At 35.5% G+C, this 20,219-nt stretch overlaps 2 protein-coding genes across 3 annotated transcripts in view; one reads left to right on the top strand and one right to left on the bottom strand.

Moving 5' to 3' along the window:
- LOC110373547 (uncharacterized) overlaps window positions 1-18,752 on the top strand; it is a 248,659-nt gene extending 229,907 nt beyond the window's left edge. For both annotated transcript variants that reach the window (XM_064039424.1, XM_064039423.1), the window contains exons 4-5: window positions 12,953-14,407; window positions 14,764-18,752. In XM_064039424.1, coding sequence (XP_063895494.1) covers window positions 12,976-14,407; window positions 14,764-15,836 — 2,505 coding nt within the window. In that variant the 5' untranslated portion in view covers window positions 12,953-12,975 and the 3' untranslated portion in view covers window positions 15,837-18,752. The remainder of the gene's footprint in view (window positions 1-12,952; window positions 14,408-14,763) is intronic.
- The window catches only part of LOC135118175 (uncharacterized), a 57,932-nt gene that overhangs the window by 7,090 nt on the left and 30,623 nt on the right, over window positions 1-20,219 (bottom strand). The gene's annotated exons all lie outside the window — the stretch shown is intronic.

The raw sequence follows: 20,219 nt of genomic DNA, 5'->3' as shown, positions 1-20,219 counted from the left end.
TTTATTGGGATCTGTCAAGTTTTTTTCCAAAAAATTGCTAAATATATTGTACGTTTTAAAGGAAAATGTAAATATCTGGAATTTTACGAGGGGTTTTTATATATTGTTTTACGAATATTAGATGAATCAGCTTTTGGACAACTTTTGGAATTTAAGTAGGCTATGAGTTGATGGGGCCTTATTAACGTAAGCTGAATCTACAGTTAACGTGAGACCTGAGTAAACGTGACTGGCTGATATAGCAAGGCTTTGGTAACGATGAATAATTTCTAGAAATATCAGTCTATAAGAGAAGGTCTACCTCATCAAGACACACACAACTAAAGACCTCACGGAAAAATCTCCAAATATGGATTTATAGAAATATCCTCCAATATGACAATATTCTCTGAATTGTCCTCATTCACCTTTTTGGAAATTTCCGTACGCTTTTATTTAAAGATATTTTATTTAACTTAAGGATTCATCGTCATTTTATGGCTATTAATATCCAAATATTAATACCAAACTTGAATATTGAAAAGCAATTATGTTTCAATTTATTGAAGACGAAATAGAATGGACTATTTATAACGTGGTTTGTGATTTTCTAAAATAAACTGATATTCTTTAGATAAAATTTTCCGATACAACCGCTCGCTAACAGTGTTTGTACGTAAAAGTTTTTAATAACCAATTTTGTAGAGATTGCTGTGTGGATCAAATCGCTGTAAGCTCATATCTTGAAAATGGTATTGTGAACATACAATTGTACGAAGGCGATCATGTAGAAAATAATAGTAGGTACATTTCTATTCCTACAATTAAATAGGTTTTTGAGAACTTTTATTGTCAGGTAAGTTATTTTAACTGTATACCAAAGTTCATGGTATTTAGGCTACCTATTTTGTGTCCACCATATAATTTCAATGGGAAACAAAATAGATGTGACCTTTACCAAAAATGTAATTTAAAATTGTGTTGCCATTTCTATATAATTACCACCCACGTACTGAAAAAGCTTAATTTTGTTAAAACCGGGTTGATATCACATTAATATTATAAAGGTGACAGTTTGTGAGTATGTGTTTGTAACAAGTTCACGCGCGAACGGTTGAGCGGATTATGACGAAATTTCACAATAATATTCCTTATAAAACAGTGCAACATATTGGGTACTTTTCATTCGGGTGTAAGTAGCAGTTTCTTTAGGAAGCCTTTGTAAAAATCTAGGTGTGTTTTTTGCAAATAGATCATTGAATATTCAAAAGTAACACTTAGGTGTTACTTTTGTTGAGTAGAGTTGTTAGCAACTCTTAATACAAAGATAACTTAGCCAAATCCCTTTTCTTCCCACAGAAACTGATAAAAATCAAACATACATTTTACTACGTCATTGTACCATTTTCCTCAACCTCCTCTATCGTAGCCAAGCGTTTGATTGACGTAGGAACGCCCAAAACCCTTCAGCCGACTCAATAGAGCGAGTGAATCCGCGTAAAAATACTATGTTTATCTATTTGGGAGGCCGATCCTGTAAGCTTGTTCTTGCGAGAACCCCATTTTGCGGGAATTGTGGCAGTCGGAGACGCCTCTTTATCTTGTGGGTATGGGAGGAAAAGTAGTGAAGATAGTTGTAGAAATGTTTAAGAGGTCTGTTTTAGTGTGTTTGGTTATGTTTAAGCTAATTACATGGCCTTTCATTCATTTAAATGTACACGACAATTTTTTTTTGATGCAACAATTAAAAATATTTCTTGTGAATAGCAAGTTCATATCATATGTCTAAAATTATTGAATGCGTAAAAAACGTGAAAATAATTTGTTGGTACTGTTTCACAGAAAAATTGCAATTGCAGATTTTGATGAAAGTTTACTGTAAAAATGCGTATTCATATAATTTAAAGATTCAGTTGTGGTACCTTTCGTACATAAAAATCATATTTATTTAGCCTGGAAAAGTTCATCATAATAGTGTCTCTAGAAAATATCTATTATCACTTAGGTACATTAATTTTCAAAACACTCAAAAAGAAAAATATCTTTCTTCATTACCATCTTTGTGATGTCTCTCAACCCTCAGATAAGGGCTGTTTATTTTATGGTAATAGGCTCGGCGACCACAAAACAAACTACGGTAATAGGGCGATAATTTTGTTCTAGACTGAGTTATGTTTCAGAGTAGTTTCATCCTCCATCCTCATCCTCCGAGCCTTTTCCCAATCACGTTGGGGTCGGCTTCCAGTCTAACCGGATTCAGCTGAGTACCAGTGCTTTACAAGAAGCGACTGCCTATCTGACCTCCTCAACCCAGTAACCCGGGCAACCCGATACCCCTTGGTTAGACTGGTGTCAGACTTACTGGCTTCTGACACTACCCGTAACGACTGCCAAGGATGTTCACTGACAGATGTTTCAGAGTAGTTTACCTGCTTATATTACTGTTTATTGTGGAAATGTTTCTTTCTTGTTTTATTGAAGTTTTATAAGTCGTTATGTTGGTTATTATGGTCAGTAATGAGTATATTGGCAGTTGATTTCTTGGCAATGTGATATTATGATAATGAGTGTGTAAAGTGGAATGGGCGGGCGTTTTGAAGGCTCTTTGTAATTTTTTTGATGTTTAAAAAGTGATAATTTTAGCCTAGTTTGATTCCGTCGTAGGCTTTTTATGTACCAGGGCCGCGGTAACTCTTTCGATAAATCCCGCAGCCCCGGCAGACGTCCCGTGCTAACCTTACATCACAAAATGATCAATGAAACATTAATGGTGAACAATTATTAAAGTAAAAAATACTTAGATGAAACCAGTAATATACCCTCAAACAAAATCATCGACATATAGCAAGCGCACCTGTGCGTTCACTCGCGTAGACTCGATAACGCGAACATTACGCCCAACGCGCCAGATTTACATTGACGCGTCAACGGGGAAATTGGAAGTCATTCCGATGGCGATTCAATGGTTTTCATGTGGATTTGCGTTTGTAGTGGATTTTGTGGTGTGCTGAAAGTTAAAATAGCTAGTGAAATAAAGGAGGTGTTTCTGATTTCATTCGTCCTCACACTAGTCCTCAGTTAGGTAATGTAAACGTAACTCTGTCTATTGCCTTTCACACTAAAACTACTGAACCAATTAAAAAGGGTTGTACATAGAGAGACATAGATACAGTAGTGTGTACATAGATAGTCTAGAGTCTAAGCTATCTATGTTCACAGTCCGGACTTTCTTAATTTCTAGACCCTAGGGGCCTAGAGGATAATTTGATACTTTTTATCCCGTAATGGAAAGATATCCGCCCGGGACATGGGCCGAACAACGGGTAACAGCTAGTTCTAAATAAATCTGATAAACATAATGCGTAATATTATAATCCCATTTCTGCAATCTCACAACCACCATGCCCATGACAGACAGACAAACAGGCTGATTAATACCAGTTTAAACAAAGGGGATTTAGTTAATGGACGTAAACCATGACCGGGTACCCTCAGGCGTGAATTGGTTCGAAAAGGTTGCTTTATAAATACGGAATCGTAAAATATGCCTTTTGTTTTCATTTTTTTTTTAGAGGATTATTGTATAGGAGTTATATGAAAAATGTTGTCGGGATGCTGGATTACACTCTATCACGCTTGACGTTCTGATGCGTGGCGATAGGTATATGTTGCTATGTAAGTGTGAGAGTGTTGCCATTCAGAGTGAAACAGAAATATTTCATAGTTGCTACCAGTATCATCCGTTGCGGAAAACTAGAAAAAAATGATTAAGACACAAAAAAAGTAACGGCCATATAATAAACTTTTTTATCTAACTGCTAAACTTTCAACCTAGGATGATAAAATTATTTGACTGCCAAAATGAATATAGCTAAAGCGTATAATTTGTGATCATCCTCCGAGCCTTTTTCCCAACTACGTTGAGGTCGGCTTCCAGTCTAACCGGATGTAGCTGAGTACCAGTTCTTTACAAGAAGCGGCTGCCCTATCTGACCACCTCAACCCAGTTACCCGGGCAACCCAATACTACTTGGTTAGACTGGTGTCAGACTTACTGGCTTCTGACAACCCGTAACGACTGCCAAGGATGTTCAATGACAGCCGGGACTTACAGCTTAATGTTCCATCCGAAACACAGTCATCGGTGTCTAAGATATACTTAGAAAGTATATAGTAAAGCGTATAAATTGTGATAATTACCATTAATAGATTCGCTGTTCAACTTGGAACTTACGCTAAGAATAGAGAAATAATCCCAGTGTTCTCTTATAATACAGTACTGTAAGTACGATTTCGCCCAACTAATAGAATATTTATGAAACAGTTAGTAAAGTTTCCGCCTTCGATTCCATCGTTTTTGTTATAATTCCCTACAACTTAGTTCTTGTTCTTTCTGTAAGGGTAGTTTTGTTATTTTTGCTAGAATTGCTGGTAATAGTGCCCAGATGTGGCCGAAATATTGTTTTATTAGATTCGAGGACAAAGTACGTTAAATATGAGAGCTACTCTTGTTTAAGAGCCGATTACAAATGGCACACAATTGAAGTTTTCGTAACTCAGCTTTTGTTGCAACAGCCGAAATTCTGAAAACAACAAAATCTCCTGAAACAGTCCCCAAAAGTACTAAATTCTCTATTCTACGTATAAATAACCACAAAATAATAGATCTCAAACATCCAGTTTCAAACAATAATTGTCTCTTCAACAATCAAAGATTTCTTTGTATTCCAATATTCATACTACAACAATTCCTCGGATTCCTCATTCCTAGAAGTATGCAACTCTACTGAAAGTATATCGTTGGTGAATACTTGAATGGCTAAAGAGAAACAAAAGAGAGACGGAACTTCTGCTGAAGTGAAATATAAATGAATATGATCTCGATTTGATCAAAATACAGTTTGTAATAATACATAAATTATTTTTGGAGATTTAAATAGTCTATTAGACTATTGTGACATATCATTAATTTCATCATCATCATCATCTAAGCCATAGGACGTCCACTGCTGAACATAGGCCTCACCCTTAGATCTCCACAGATTGGAGGAGGAGGATCCTGTTGGAGGCGACCTGGATCCAGCGTTAATAATTTTATAATTAAGAAAAATTTTTGAGTGGATTATAATTGAACAATAAATCACATAAACTATTGAACGGATTATTTAGAGATTATTATGGATATGTAGATTTAATTTGGCAGACTTGAACGTCAGTTTCAAATATAGGCTACTTTTGACCAAGCGTGACAACTAATTCGAATAATATAAAATAAATGGAATACGGCGGGGAAAGTATACCAAGTCACTTCTATCCAAAATATGTTTGAAACTTCAAAATAGCCGAATAAACCATTTATATTTTTTTCTGTGTTATGCTCATTTTGTTAAGGGCATTTATGCGTCTCATATTTTGCGCAATAAAACTCATTTTCTTTCTTTCAATGACAAAGAAACAACCTTTTTCAGTACAAATCTTAACATTCACCCCCTTTATCCAAAGAAGTCTTCACCAAGTTAATTGGTATTTTCTCCTCAGTTAAGCAGATAGGATGTGACAGCCATGTGACAGTTCAGTATTTACGTCACCACAATGCAAGTGATGTCACAGGACTGAGTTATATCCCTGTTTCCGACAGCCGAACATGTGGGTACAGAGGGTTGATTTAGAAATCACTTGTTTTGTTGTATATCGAACGATACAAGCTTATGTTAGTGAATTTGGTTGTATTCTACTTATCCAAACTAATATTATAAATGCGAAAGTAACTCTGTCTGTCTGTCTGTCTGTCTTTCTGTCTGTCTGTCTGTCTGTCTGTCTTTTCTTCACGCTTAAACTACTGAACCGATTTGTGTGAAATTTGGTACAGACATAGTTTGAAACTTGAGAAAGGACATAGGATAGTTTTTATTACAAAAAAAATAAAAATAAAATTATTCCGGACATATAGCGCCATCTATTGGTCAAATCAAAAATCTGCTGGTAGTCACTATTCCACGCGAACGAAGTTGCGGGCAAAAGCTATGAGTATATATATACTAGATTTTTTATTTTTAACAGCTTCTCTAAAAAATAAATAAACTTAATATTTAGGAGACAGCATATAAAAATATAATATAGACAAAATTAGAATTGATCTGTGGCGATAATAGTGATACAACTATCCTTGTAATGTTGTAAGGCTGAAACGTTTGTTAACCGCGCTTATATTCTCAGTAAAAACTGAACCGCATTGAAAAATTCTTTCAGTGCTAAATACCTCATCATTATTTAGTTCCCACGGAAAGTAGGTAGACCATAAGGAACCCAGTAAGAATTAAATATCTATAATAAAACCCATTGTCTTAAAAAAAATATATAACTAAAGTTTTATTTTGCATATTCTACTCAACCTACTAACCCCCAGTGCTCATGACATCACATAACAAAATGGCGGCCATCCGATATAAAATTATCATTTACAATATCAAGTGTTCTTAACGAGTTCTCATTGGCAGTTATATTTAATGATAAGATACAGAACGGGCCAGTAGATCGGAAACTGTTAATGTTTCATTGGACTATTAGCTTTTATATTGCAAATTAGACTGCAGAGGAAATGCAGAAGAAATAGCAATAGTGTAGTTTGAAGTTGGGTAATATTATGCCATTTTGTTTTGAGAAAGAAACATGCTTTTCTTAAATTAGTTTCGGAGACCGTTTCAAAATCTTATTATTTCATATTATTTACCATGATGATACCTACAAAAAAGGACAATCCAAATAAATCCTATTCCTGTAATAACAAAGATTTTATATAAAGCTAACTTTATCTAAATGGATTTAAAACGGTTTGGCAATGCGTTTTAGCTTTGACGTTCTCAAAGTGCTGATTTATCAGCCTAATTTGAATAAATTGAGTTTCAATGATGGCTTAATAAAAAAACAGATAGAAAAACGTATAGACACTAACTGCTATTCCAATTGTTAGACAATAAAATTATCTTTGAGAAAAGAAAATTCGAATACCATACAAATTGATAATACTGTGAACAGTTTGTATGCAATCCTTAACGACTTCCTATCTGATGTTAAACGTCTTAACAATATTTTGCAATAGTCTGATAACTGCACAGTACAGGATCGTGTTAATTTAGTTTAGCAATTTTAACTAGTTTATAGTTTAAAACTTAAAGCTTTGTTTATAGTTTAACTTTGTATTATTTACTTAAATATCTTTTGTTTTGTAATCGACTTTGAAGTTAGGCAAAGGACTTGAAGTTCCGAGACTGAAAAATATAAATTTTAAATATTGCTTAAAATGAGGCTAAATGAGCACAAAGAAATTTAACTACTGTAAATTCTGGTTACTTTTGAGCTAGGAGGGTTTTTATTTTATTCTAAACGTCTAGACTATCATCATCTCCCGAGCCTTTTTCCCAACTATGTTGGGGTCTAGAAGCGACTGCCTATCTGACCTCCTCAACCCAGTGACCCGGGTAACCCAATGCTATCTAGCTAAACTATAACGTTTGTTTTTCGGAAGGCACGTTCAATTTCTGAATCCTGTCATTTTGATTTATTTGGCTGTTGTTACGGGTATTGAAAAGACGAAGCTTGATTTTAATAATACCTGCTACTTTACTAAACCCACGATTTAATTTAGCACTCGAAGCAAACCAAAGTTCGATCTTGAAAATAGGTAGCCGGTCCATTGAAGTAGCACTTGTGACTCCGTCTGCCGCGGTTAATAATATTGTATACCGCTGCAATTTAACAGGGCTATCGAGAGAATCGATCGCTGCGGTGGGTTAGCTGCTTTATTTACGTTTAATTTTATTGTGATATAGAATAAGGAATAGTTTAGAGTAGACACGTTCCCCAGAAGGTATATAGCAGATTTCTGACGTTGTAGGTATCTACAAAACCGATTTTGAAAATTCATTTATGAATAGAAACAGCAGTAAATCAAATAGTTTATCAATATCTGGGTTCGCAATAATTCTGATTATACTCGTTATACTTTATCTACTTCATATTTTTCATAAACAATTAGATCGAGTGTCGCTTTTATGATATTTCTTGTTCTATGGCACAATGCCTTTCGTATTGCCTTTTTGCATTTTTGAAGTACAATGCAAACTGAATTTCTTCTTTATTTAACCGTTTTATTGTTTAGTTGAATGTTCGGAACGTTGTAAGCTTAAAATGGTCTAATTATAATTCGCTCATGAAATAATTCAATTTTTATATGTCGATACGACTTGAACACTCCTGAATTTCAAACACAACCAAATAATTTTCTCTAAATATAAAACCAAATTGAACTCATTTACTTAAACTTTCTCTAAACTTTAGTTTCCTGAATTTCCTACGTAAGTAAGTCGGGTTTCTCCCTGGCACATTGCCATCACCACCCTCTGGAACCAGTGGGCCTCATGTTATGTAGTACTACGAAACTGTAAGGAACCACATGTCTGGCAAGATATAGGTAGGGGGACAGCATCAGCAATTTTTTTTTGGGTTTTGCTGAGTTGGGTAAATGTCGCGTGGACTGTCAGCGGATTTAATGTAAATGATTTTTTTTTTATATTGTGTGCTATTTTATTTTAATATAACTAACAGGGTAAATACGAATGCTTTGTTAGTTTGTTTTGCTGTCATAGAAAGCCCATGAGCTGGTACAAATTGCGAGGTGTTGAGACAGGGTTCTTTTAATAACTGTATCTTTGGTAGATCAAATAGAAAGAAAGAAACTTTCAAAATGTTATCGAAATGAACCATACATTATACTGGTATCGAAATAATGCACCAAATATTACCTTGGTATTCAACTGGATCCCGTTGGACTGGATGGCGACCAAAACGTAATTGGCAAAGGTCTACGAAGATGATGATGATTAATCAAATAAAGTTTCAGTGTCCCTTAAGGTTTAATAAAAAATATGGCAAGAGCTCATGATGCGATGGTATGCAGCGAACACTAACGAGTTAGAATTGATTCATTTAACATACACGCTTGCTTAAATGTGGGGGCAATCAGACAGATGGGAGATTTGTGTGGATAAGAACAGAACTTTCTCTCTTTCACGTAGTATATTTTTTTCGACTGCACTGTGTTTCCAGTATTTTTACCAATAGACTAAGTGAATGATGAAGTTAGCAAGAAAAAGTACTATCATTTTTAAATGGTCTTTCCACTGCCGTAATTACTTATGTCAGTTTGCAAAAACAGCTAATCGCCAGTATAAAAGTTTACTACCGTTACATTACAAAATCAATAGTATCTCGCGCAATGGGTTGATAACCATTCATAATCCATTCACCATTCAATTAAACTATAAAACCGCAATCAAACCAGAACACAATACAAATCTAATTCTAAAACTTACTCCACCGTATCCACAGTATTCTTACGTCACCTAACCCGTAAATAACTCGGGCTAGGTCAATAAAAGCGTAACCCCGGTACAACAGGCCCTCATTGACGGCACTGTCCATTGTAGGGTTAACACACTGGCTCTTTGTACCATGTATACTGGTACTTACGAGATATATTGAACTTTATAGGGTTAGATAGTGAATTTATATCATTGGGCTCATTAAAATATGAATTTATTGGATTCTATGATTATAGTTCCGTTGTCAGGGATAATCAGAAGCCAGTAAGTCTGACGCCAGTCCAACCAAGAGGTATCGGGTTGCCCGGGTAACTGGGTCGAGGAGGTCAGATAGGCAGTCGCTTCTTGTAAAGCACTGGTACTCAGCTGAATCCGGTTAGACTGGAAGCTGACCCCAACATGATTGGGAAAAGGCTCGGAGGATGATGATTTCAGGGATAATCTTGTATGTAGGTGTTAAGCTTGAAATATAAGCCAAATAAATGTTAAAGCCAAATCAATGTTACTGTGTGTTAGGCGAAGTCGTAGCTTTCAGAGCATTTTATGGTCTTAATATCAACCATATTAAATTACCTTGCTTTTACACTCGCGTCTTGTATTAAATATTTATGCATACGCGAATAAAATGTGCTTATAACCTTAATATGGTCTGCAGAAGTGTTTTCAGAAGTTATGTACATAACAGTATGATTTCAGTTGTCAAAACTTATAGTACTTATATTTATTCATACTTAAGAATTAACCTAAGTCAATGACCTATCGCAATTATGTTTTATATCTCCTCTATTCAATGATATATTTTAACAAATTACACTATACTAAGAGCAAAATTAAAAATAAAATATGTAGCATATTGCTTTTATGTTTGTAGTAAAGTCTATGTAGCATGAATAAGATAAATGTTTTCTGTCTGGTTTTGAAATTAAATGTCAGGCGTTCAATCCGTAGTGTTGTAAAATGTAAGATGTCTGTCCAGTATAAAGTTTATGTTATCATTCAAAAACCCTTTAAAAATTCGTCATTATCCCTCGTGCCACAAAAACTTTTAAACGTCTGTTGAACATTTGTCTAAAAAAATTCAGATTCAACAATGAAAAAATTACAGATGCTCAACAAATGTTTTAGCTTTTGTTGTAAGGCTGTTTAAGTCTAAATGCATTGTCCAGTACCCACTTTTTTACTTAGTACGTTGGAAAATGCAGCTGAAGATAATGTTTACTTGTTGTAAACAAGTTATGGTCATATAACTTTCAAAACCATTGTTTACTGTATATTACAATTCATAGTAAATAGTTGTTTTAAAGAAACAGACGTTTACGTTGTCAGTGAACTGAAACTAGTGAACAGAATTTAATAACTTACCACACATTTTATACAATACTACTATTTCATGACTATTTCCTACTGTTCATGCACATAGTCACTTACAACATCTTCCTCAAAAGAAAACAATCAACTTTCAAACCTTTATAGCAGCCAAAAAAGTTACAATTTCAAAGTTAAAGTTAAAACACACATTTACCGTTTGACGGCGTCTGTCGTATCTTCACGCATATAAATCGCGGGCACAGCAGAGCAATATCACTTGTACATAAGAAAGAGATGGCAGTTTTACTGTGCTTCAACATTCAGGCGTTTTGGAGCACTGTTTTAAGGAGATTAAGTTAGGAGCGGAGAGCGATTTGAGTGGTGTAAGCGACACATATGAAATACAGTCAAGTTTCAATTAAAGTTTCCAAGGATGTATGTTACTCTTTCATGTCTGTCTATATGCTTGTTACTCTTTTATGCAAAAACTATTAAATGGATTTGAATCGCAGTTACAAACTTGTTCTAAATATGTATCATTTTCCGGACCCAATAATCTTTTCAGCCCATATCATCAGTCATCCACCTAGCCTTTTCCCAGTTGGGGTCGAATTCCAATCTAAAAAGTTACAGCTGAATTGGTAACACTGTGTTACATATACATAGAGCCCAGATCATAAGCATCAAAATCGCTCCTCCTTCTCACTTGTACCACGTGAACTAAAGAAACATAAGGTACAGATCACACTGTGGAACGCACTTACGTCCAAATTGCTGGCAGTTTATGCGCGCCCTTACTTCGCTGTAATTATCGCGAGTCCAAATTGTCGCTCTAACGAGACTCGACTCCAATAAATCTTTCGAAGCCTTATTGAGTTATAAATCTTAATTTTTTCAGTTTCATTCCCCATATTTTGCCGGCCATTATCGTCAATTTTGTTTAATATAAACTATTGTTATTAATGGGATAGTAAATTTTCTTGTTATGCTTTAACGCTTGAATATGACTTGGAAAAAATAACTGCAGGTTGTTTTTGAGTATCTACATAAAGTGGTTTACTCACATACATGTAAATAATTGTTATCTTCAAAGTATTCGGACACTCATGGTTGTAGGTTGGAATAAGGACTCGTCCATTAACTCGGCAGGCAACAATGATGTTACAATAATGAGGGCTACCGCGTATGAAATCGCCGCTAGAGGCGCTAGTGTAGCGTGAGGTCTTCGAAACGTCAAATGCCACTGTTTGTTTACGCGCGAGGGTTTATATTTCTAATTAAATTAATATTATGAATATTTAACAATATTTAGATTAATTATGGCAAATACAGATCAGGGTTCTATAAATGTCACTGCATTGACACTCTTTAATCTTTCGGAAACCTATGTTTACATTTCTTTTTCGAGCAAAACGGCACTGCGCAACACTGTGGCATCGCCAATACGTTCACACTATAGTTCTATTGTATTACATATGATCTAATATAATCATCTAATCTAGATTTAAGTTTTAGCGCTCATAATACGAACTTTGATTGCCATAGTTTTAGACCTCACGCTACAGTTGCGCCATCTGGTGAAACAAAAAACGGTAGCCCCCATTACGTAAAATGATGTTAAAAATAAGCATCAAGAGTAATATCCCTACTGGCCATCACGAGACCCAGGGGTGACTAAGCTATATGAGAAACAACATAATATTAAATATAATAATGCCATACATGTGGAAATATTCCATCTGCTAACGGGTAATACTCATGACCTAGAATAACACACAATTACGAATAATATAACATAGCAGAAAGATTTCGTTCCATACGTATGTATATCATTAAAAATAATAGCCTGAAATGTAACCTTTATACAAACAGAATATATTCCATCAAATTTTGTTGAAGCAACACAATTTTACGTTCAAACAAAGAGTTCAGCATTAATTGGCTTTTAACTAATATCGAAAAATATAACATCGATAAAAATTCTGCTCGAATATCTGATTTTTACTTGTTTTAGTAGCGGTAAATGGTTTTTAATATCCAATTACTATATTTTCGCCTTTCTCATAGCATTTAGCAGCAGCTATATTTGTGATACCAAAATCGATTTCCTCGAGAGGTCAAACAAAACATTTCACACTAGTAATGAGTGTACAAACTCTTGATACATAAAACGGTAGCGTTAGTATTTGTAATGTTGCCATTAAAGCTACCGAACGTGCTCAAACGTCTTCTAAATCCAGCCACAATACCAAACAAACATTAATACGCCTTTCTATTTGTTACAGGTTCAAAAGCACATGACCTCAAAATGGAGAAGAAAGTTTGGATGCTACTAAGCATCTTCCTCGCCACAGCAGCAGCAGACTTCACAACCAACTGCCCAGAAGAGTGCAAATGCGTGTGGGCAAGCGGGAACAAACAAGCAGACTGCTCACATTCACATCTAGATGCTATTCCTAGAAACCTCAGCTCAGAGATACAAAACCTCGACCTTACGGGAAATGAGCTGTATGAGGTGACAAGACACGCCTTTCAAGATGTCGGCCTAATAAACTTAAAGAAACTCATCCTAAGAGAGTGTAAACTAATAACCATCCAGAGAAACGGTCTAAGTGGACTCGCTATCATGATAGAACTCGATCTATCGAAGAATGACTTGAAGACTTTACATGCCGACACATTTAAGGAGACTGCTAAGATAAGATGGATCTTACTAAACGACAATCGCATAGAAAAGTTAGAAGACGGGCTCTTCAACAACTTACCGTTCCTACAGAAAGTAGATTTAAGCAACAACAGAATTGTACAAGTTGGAATGAAGACGTTCATGAACGTGCCCAAATTAAACATCCTTAGGTTGGATGGTAATAAATTGGAGTATCTCAAAATTGATACATTAAGTGCACTGACTTCACTATCAAATTTAGACGTACACGACAACCCGTGGCGATGCGACTGCTACCTACAACCCTTTAGAAACTGGGTTATCAGCAAAAACTTCTACACATCTCCCATATCTTGTGTAGAGCCTCCTAAAGTAAATGGAAGACTCTGGAAAGACCTAGACTCAAAAGATTTTGCTTGCAAACCGAGCATCGTATACCCATCTGTCAGCACTACTATTCGAACATCAGATACTAACATAACTCTCTCATGTCTAGTCAACGGTAACCCGTCACCTGAGGTAAACTGGGTACTCAACGCACAAATCATAGACAGTGAATATAGATTCCAAGGAGAGCGCAAATACTACATCAAACAGGAAAGTACAGACAATGCTAAATGGGTTAACCTAACTATTGTAGATCTTGGTAGCACTGACAATGGAGATTATTTATGTGTTGCGAAAAATGCAGGCGGTGTTGAAGAAAGGAGTCTCACTTTAGCTGTAGCACATACCTTCCCTGAAAGTGGAGTTGTTCCCCAAGGAATGGACAATAACATGATGCCAGTGCTTATTGGCGTGTCTTGCACCGCAGCAATCTTGTTGATAATCTTGGTGATTCTCTGCTACTGCTGCTGTAGACGACGTGGTTCCGACAAGAAGAAAGCTGAGAATTCTAATGGGGAAGCGTTGATTGAGGGGTCTGTGATTCCTGAGATGGAGAAGAGCTTAATCACGGCTGTAAACCCAGTGACCAAGCCGCCGAGACGATACGACGTGCCTCCATCGATCACCAGCGGAGCGACCGAGATGTCTGAACTTAACAAAACATTGCTGGACAATGATTCTGTTTTTGGTAAGGATTACCGTCTTTAGTTTTTTATAAATTCCAGCTCGTAATTTGGAAACAGTATACACGTAAAAATTATAAGCATTTATTAGTTTCCATAGCAACGTGCCCGTATTTTCAAAGTTTATTCACTCCGACTGATAGTCGCAATCACTTAAAGTGATAAGCTTTCCAATAAAGCAACGTAATCCGCACTTGTCCTTCTGATAAGCTTGAGCTTTACTGTTGGTTTTAACTGATACAGAATTGAAATCACAAAACTGTTAGTTTTATCGATCATCAAAGCGGAATCCCGCTTAATTTTAATCTATTTTATCTAGATCCTGTAATAAACTTATATTAATTCATATTTTTTGTTACAGCCCACAACGAAGACGAGAAACGCTCGCTAGACTTCGACCAGCCATCTAAACGATCACAGGACGCCCTCAACGTAGAATACGGCCGCACTGATGGACGAGCCTACCCTCCGGATCTGCTCTCGTTCCCTCCCAGAGCTGCGCAGATATCACCAGCAGCCAGCAACGCTTCCACTGTTCCAGACACCACCAGGCTACCACCACAGCTTAACCCAATCAGTCCAATACACTCTCCAATCTACGGCATGACCAACCAAAATCTCTTCAGAACCTTGCCTTACTCCCGTTCTCAGTCTCCGTTCACAGCGCCTATCACTCCACCTGTCGTAACCCCTAGGCAAGGCTATGTGACAATCCCGAGAAGACCCAGAGTCCCTAGCTGGTCTAGTACAGCAAGCACAAATATCTTGCCAAGTTCTGAAGCACAGGAACCCTTGTATGATAATCTAGGGCTAAGGACTACGGCAGATGGTAGTTCGGTATTATCACTAAACAAAACGGGCTTAGAACCCCAATTCTCACCAATGAGAAACAGACCCTTGCCAGCTACCCCGACACTGTATCCAAACTTGCATCCAGTATATTACGCACCTATTGAAGAACAAGAGCCAGCTCCTTCGCCAGTCCCACAACAAGCAAATAGAAACAGCATCAGCTCTCAGCTGTCACACCAGCTCTCCACTCCAGGGCCCCAGGAACCAGTGAACCCGAGAATGAGCTGGACAGCTAAGAATACGTCGACCCCACAACCTGAGCCCAGGAAAGTACTTTTCAGTGACAATAAAAGCGATGCGCAATCCCAAGTGTCAGATAGTAGTACCCTTAGTCGAAGAGGCAAGCCAGAGACTGGATCGCTTAGAAGGATTCCAAGGGTAGATAGCAAGGAGGAGCCGACTTCACCATCGAAAGACGATGCAAAGAAGAACGAGACTTCGTTGAACCAGTCGGGGACTTTGGGCAGGAGTGGTAAGATCCCTCCTCGGCCACCGCCGAAGCCGAAGAAAAAGCCGAGTACAGAAGTAAACCCCAACGAACCACTGTTTGAGGACGAAGGAGAGGACGGTACGGAAGTGTAATAGTTTAGACTAAAGGTTAACCAAAGTGCCAATGAGCTTTTAGTGAGAGGAGATAGACCTACGTCACGATATCAGTGAAAAGACGTGTTTTTACAATTAATTTTCCGCGGTGCTCCTGTAAATAGACATTTGTGCTAGATTTTTTACTTGTCGCGTAAAATTATGGACCATTTTAATATTATAATCATTGTAACGCAATTGGACGTCGCGTTCATCTTGATTTTAAGTATTTATTATTTGTGGTACTCTTTGGTTAAGACATGGATGGTAAGTGTTTGATGGTTTCTGCTGCGACGATTGTTTCATCAATTTCCAAGACTGATTACTCTAAATTGACACGCTTTTGTGGTATATGAACAGTTTGAAGCTCACACTATTCTATCGCATCGACTGAATTAAAAGTTTTATCATTTTTAGCTTTACCTTGCTCGATTCTATCAGTGCTCGAAGATTTTATTCCACAACATGCATTATTCAAATGTGAAAGAAAGGGGAAAGTAACTGTAATTGAACTTTGAATTTCTTTTTACACAAGCTAGACATGAGAAATCTTTATTTATATCATTCCACAATTGTATTTGTTTGTTTGAAATTGTTTATATACCACATATAATTTGACATTCCTTAAAGCATTCTTAGTAGCATCGACTCACATTGCTAGAATGATTTTCACACAGTTTTTATAGAAGACTGAGGCAAATGTTCGCTTTTACTCTGTTGATTACGTCAATAGTTTGTTATAAGCGTTTTGTGTTTGTTATGTTCTATTTGTTTATTGTTTTTGTATGTTGCACATTTGGAATACTTTATTAATGGTGCTATAGGCAAATTTTATTCTCAACCCAAGCATATTTTATTGCATGCGCCCTGTATATTTGTTTTGTAGTCAGTACATTTGTGTTCATTCAACCCATTAAAACAATGGAAATACAAAAATCATATCACGAAAGAGGTCACAAAACAACATTTTTTTATTTTAGTTAACATATAAATGTGCAACATATTTCAACAAAATCCCGTCAGCCAGCACTAAAATATTTAACTTCGTACATTCTAAGTTAACTACATTTTAGTTTTTAGTCCGTAGCTGTTTGCTAATATTTAATTTACCATGTATTCTCAAATCTGGCATGCTAATTACGTCAGCCGTATACAAAATAGGGATGGCATAGTAAATGTGAACTATCAATGAAATTATTTAAAAGGTTTGCACAAAAAGGCTACATTACAATATTACCCAGCATCTGTCACTTATGTCAGTGTCATGTATATTTTCCCGCGCTGTCACAACTGCCAGTGTCACCTTAACTATGTGGCGCTGCCCTGGTGGCAACATCTTGAACTAGCCTTTTTCTTAGCCAAAAAATTAATAACCTACAATATTTTGGTAAGCAAGCCTGCCATTTTCAAAATACATGACGCTTATAGGATTGAATTGTGTACCAATATTTAATTGGGATTTTACTAGCTGGAAAACCAAAGTAGGCAACAAATAAATTTTGCTAGTACTTCAATTGATTTTGATTTTATGATACGGAAAGCAAGTTTCATGTATAATGTCAAATTGTATTTCCTCTTATATTTTGATATTTTCTTGCTGTAATTAAGTTCGTAGGAAGCGTCAATTAAAAGAAATAGAGTCACAATAAATTGTATATTACGTAGTATTATGTTTACTACATTTGCTGTGAAGATAGGCAGATAACTCCGTAAATAGCCAGAAATTTTTACTCAATATGACTTTCTTTAGACAATCACTAAATCTCACGTTGGTTTATGAATGTTTTATTTTCCAACATAGATAGGTACCAAAATGTCGATCTTAATTGAAATATTGTATTTGCAAAGGCTTAAATTATCTGCCTATCCAATAATTTGATATGACAACCAGCGTACCCATAATTATGAGAAATAGTTCCTAAAGTTTTGTAACCATATGTTAGCTTATCCGTAGCTCTAAATATCATGTTATGTTTCCAGGGTTTGCTCCCATGCGCCCCAATAATTTCGATCTTAAAAACTCTTTGAAAGTTCGGATTTTTTCCAGTAAATAGATTTTTGGAACGAATGGGAACAACCCTTTTTAAGGTCGCTTAAAGTTCTGGTGCATATTTTTACATACATTTATTATGTGTCTATTTATTTTTATTTTTTTAATTGTATACTATTTTAGTATGTTACTTGAAAATGCTTGGGTTTTAAATAACTAGAGTATATTGAGTTTAGGCACCTACCTACCATGTATTATTGTAAAAATAATTAATATTTTTCTCTTGCCTACTGGTAGCTATGAACATAATCTATGTTGGTAAAATGAACAGCTAAAATAACATTATGAAAGTTGCAGCTTCTGTAAATAGATTTTTCATCAAAATGGAAAATATTTCTCATAGGTTTTGTTCCAAGCATTTTCCAAGTAAGAGACTAATTTTATTTTAATTAAGTTAAACAAGTACATGACAAAGTTGTATTCACATGAAATGTTGTAATTGTTTAGTGTTTTTAATTAACGCATTTAAAAACGGGCGCGAACCAAAATGAAGATTATGTATAGATGTAAAATGTATTCAAATTGGTACTATTTAAAAAAAAGATTTTTTTTTAAATAAATGATTTTAAAACCAATCATGTTACCGGCTGTACAAATGAAATGGTTCACAAATACCGTCTGTGGTTACAAACGGATCGTTAACGAAACGAATCGTTTATTAAAAACCGTTAAATGTAACCTTTTGTATTTATCATTCGTTTTTAAACCTGTGTTGCTATACCGTGTCGCGTTATTCCACTTATTTTATTTTGTAAATTGTACTTCGTATATTTTTACAATGTTTACTGTAGAAATCCAGTTTTTATAGTTTTAAGTCCAATGTAAATAGTTACATTATTGAAAATGATTAAAGCTATATTTCATAATTTTTTGTTTTTTTTTCTTCACTCGAACACACTCATCAAATCTAATTTCATCTAAAGAAGCATAGGTAGGTAAGGTACTACAAGAATAATTGATCACAACGCTCCCTGAACTAGGTCCATAGAACTTTAAAATCAAAACAAAAACAATCTATTCAAGAAATCCCGCAGAAATATCTTCGAAACAATTTAAACAGCATGTCAGAACCATCTTCCGTAGAAGAACCGGGAAATATTAAACTAGTCAACTAACTTCCATTTTGTTTTGTTTTAAATAAATCGGAGCGCGTTCAGCAAAGTTAACTGACTGCTTAACAAGGAAATACAATTATATGCTACGGAACAAGACAGGAACTAAAACAGACAGACTAAACGATGGTTGTAGGTGTAGGTATATAGGAAAATATAAATAGCTGGTAAGGTTTTTTTATTTGGATAAGTCTACAGAGGACATAAAGTAAGTAAATCTGATAAGAGTGTAAGTAAATATTACATAGGTATACTACCTTCTAACTTTCCTTGTATTTGGAGATGGTTTAGCTACCCTTTGACTGTATTGTTAATGAGCAAACGACCCATTCCATTCCATCAACGACCATTCGAAGTCCATTTTCAACGACAAAAAACTGTTTACTTTGAAACTTGGACGTAAAAATTGACAGTAGTTTTAAGAAGACTAAAGTTAATGTTCATGGTAAACTTGGGACCTAGCATGTTCGCCATAACAATAGGTGTCAGACTCTTACTGAAAGCAAACCCGTCAGAAAATAGACCAGACTTTGAATTCCACGGCTTAAATAGTTACCGCTTTTTCTAACAGTCATAGCTAGTTTGAATATCCCTATGTTGAAGCGTTTCATGTCTCTAAGCGGATTTCAAAAACACTGTTTTGTTTCTAACTTAATGATATTTTTGATCTTCCACAGTAACTTAATTTACGTAATAACCTCGTAATGAAATGTAAACATAATACGAATAACAAATATCAAGTGTACTTCAAACATAAAAGTATATTTACAAAGTTCCTTGAATTTTGATGTGTTGCCGGGAAGTTTGTTGCGCCACTTCTCACCGAAAATATAGGAAGTAAAGTTAAATGAAGGGTGGGCGTTTTAGTGGTTTTCTTTTGTAAACGAAATTTCTTGAAGCTTTAGTAATTTGAATAAACGAGTTAACTGTAATCATTAACTTTAAAATAGTTTATTTTAAAAAAGAAAAATAAATTGGATAGAAGACGAATAGGGTAAGGAACTCTGAATTGGTGATTTAAGTTTTTTTATTATTACACCGTTGCACCCGTTTTTCACAGTTATTGTACATATTTTATACAACACAGAAATTTTAAAATTTCAACAAACTCACACCCAATATTTTTACACCTCATAAAAGCCAGCGGCTGCGTTCAAAAATTCGAGACGCCATTTTGAAATATTCTCTCTCATATAGTGGCCATTGTCTGAGCCCACCATA

This window comes from Helicoverpa armigera, chromosome 19 (genome assembly GCF_030705265.1).
Source record: "Helicoverpa armigera isolate CAAS_96S chromosome 19, ASM3070526v1, whole genome shotgun sequence".
Classification (NCBI taxonomy): Eukaryota; Metazoa; Arthropoda; class Insecta; order Lepidoptera; family Noctuidae; genus Helicoverpa; species Helicoverpa armigera.
The sequence above is the reverse complement of the archived record's forward strand: the minus strand, read 5'-3'. Positions and strand labels throughout refer to the sequence as shown.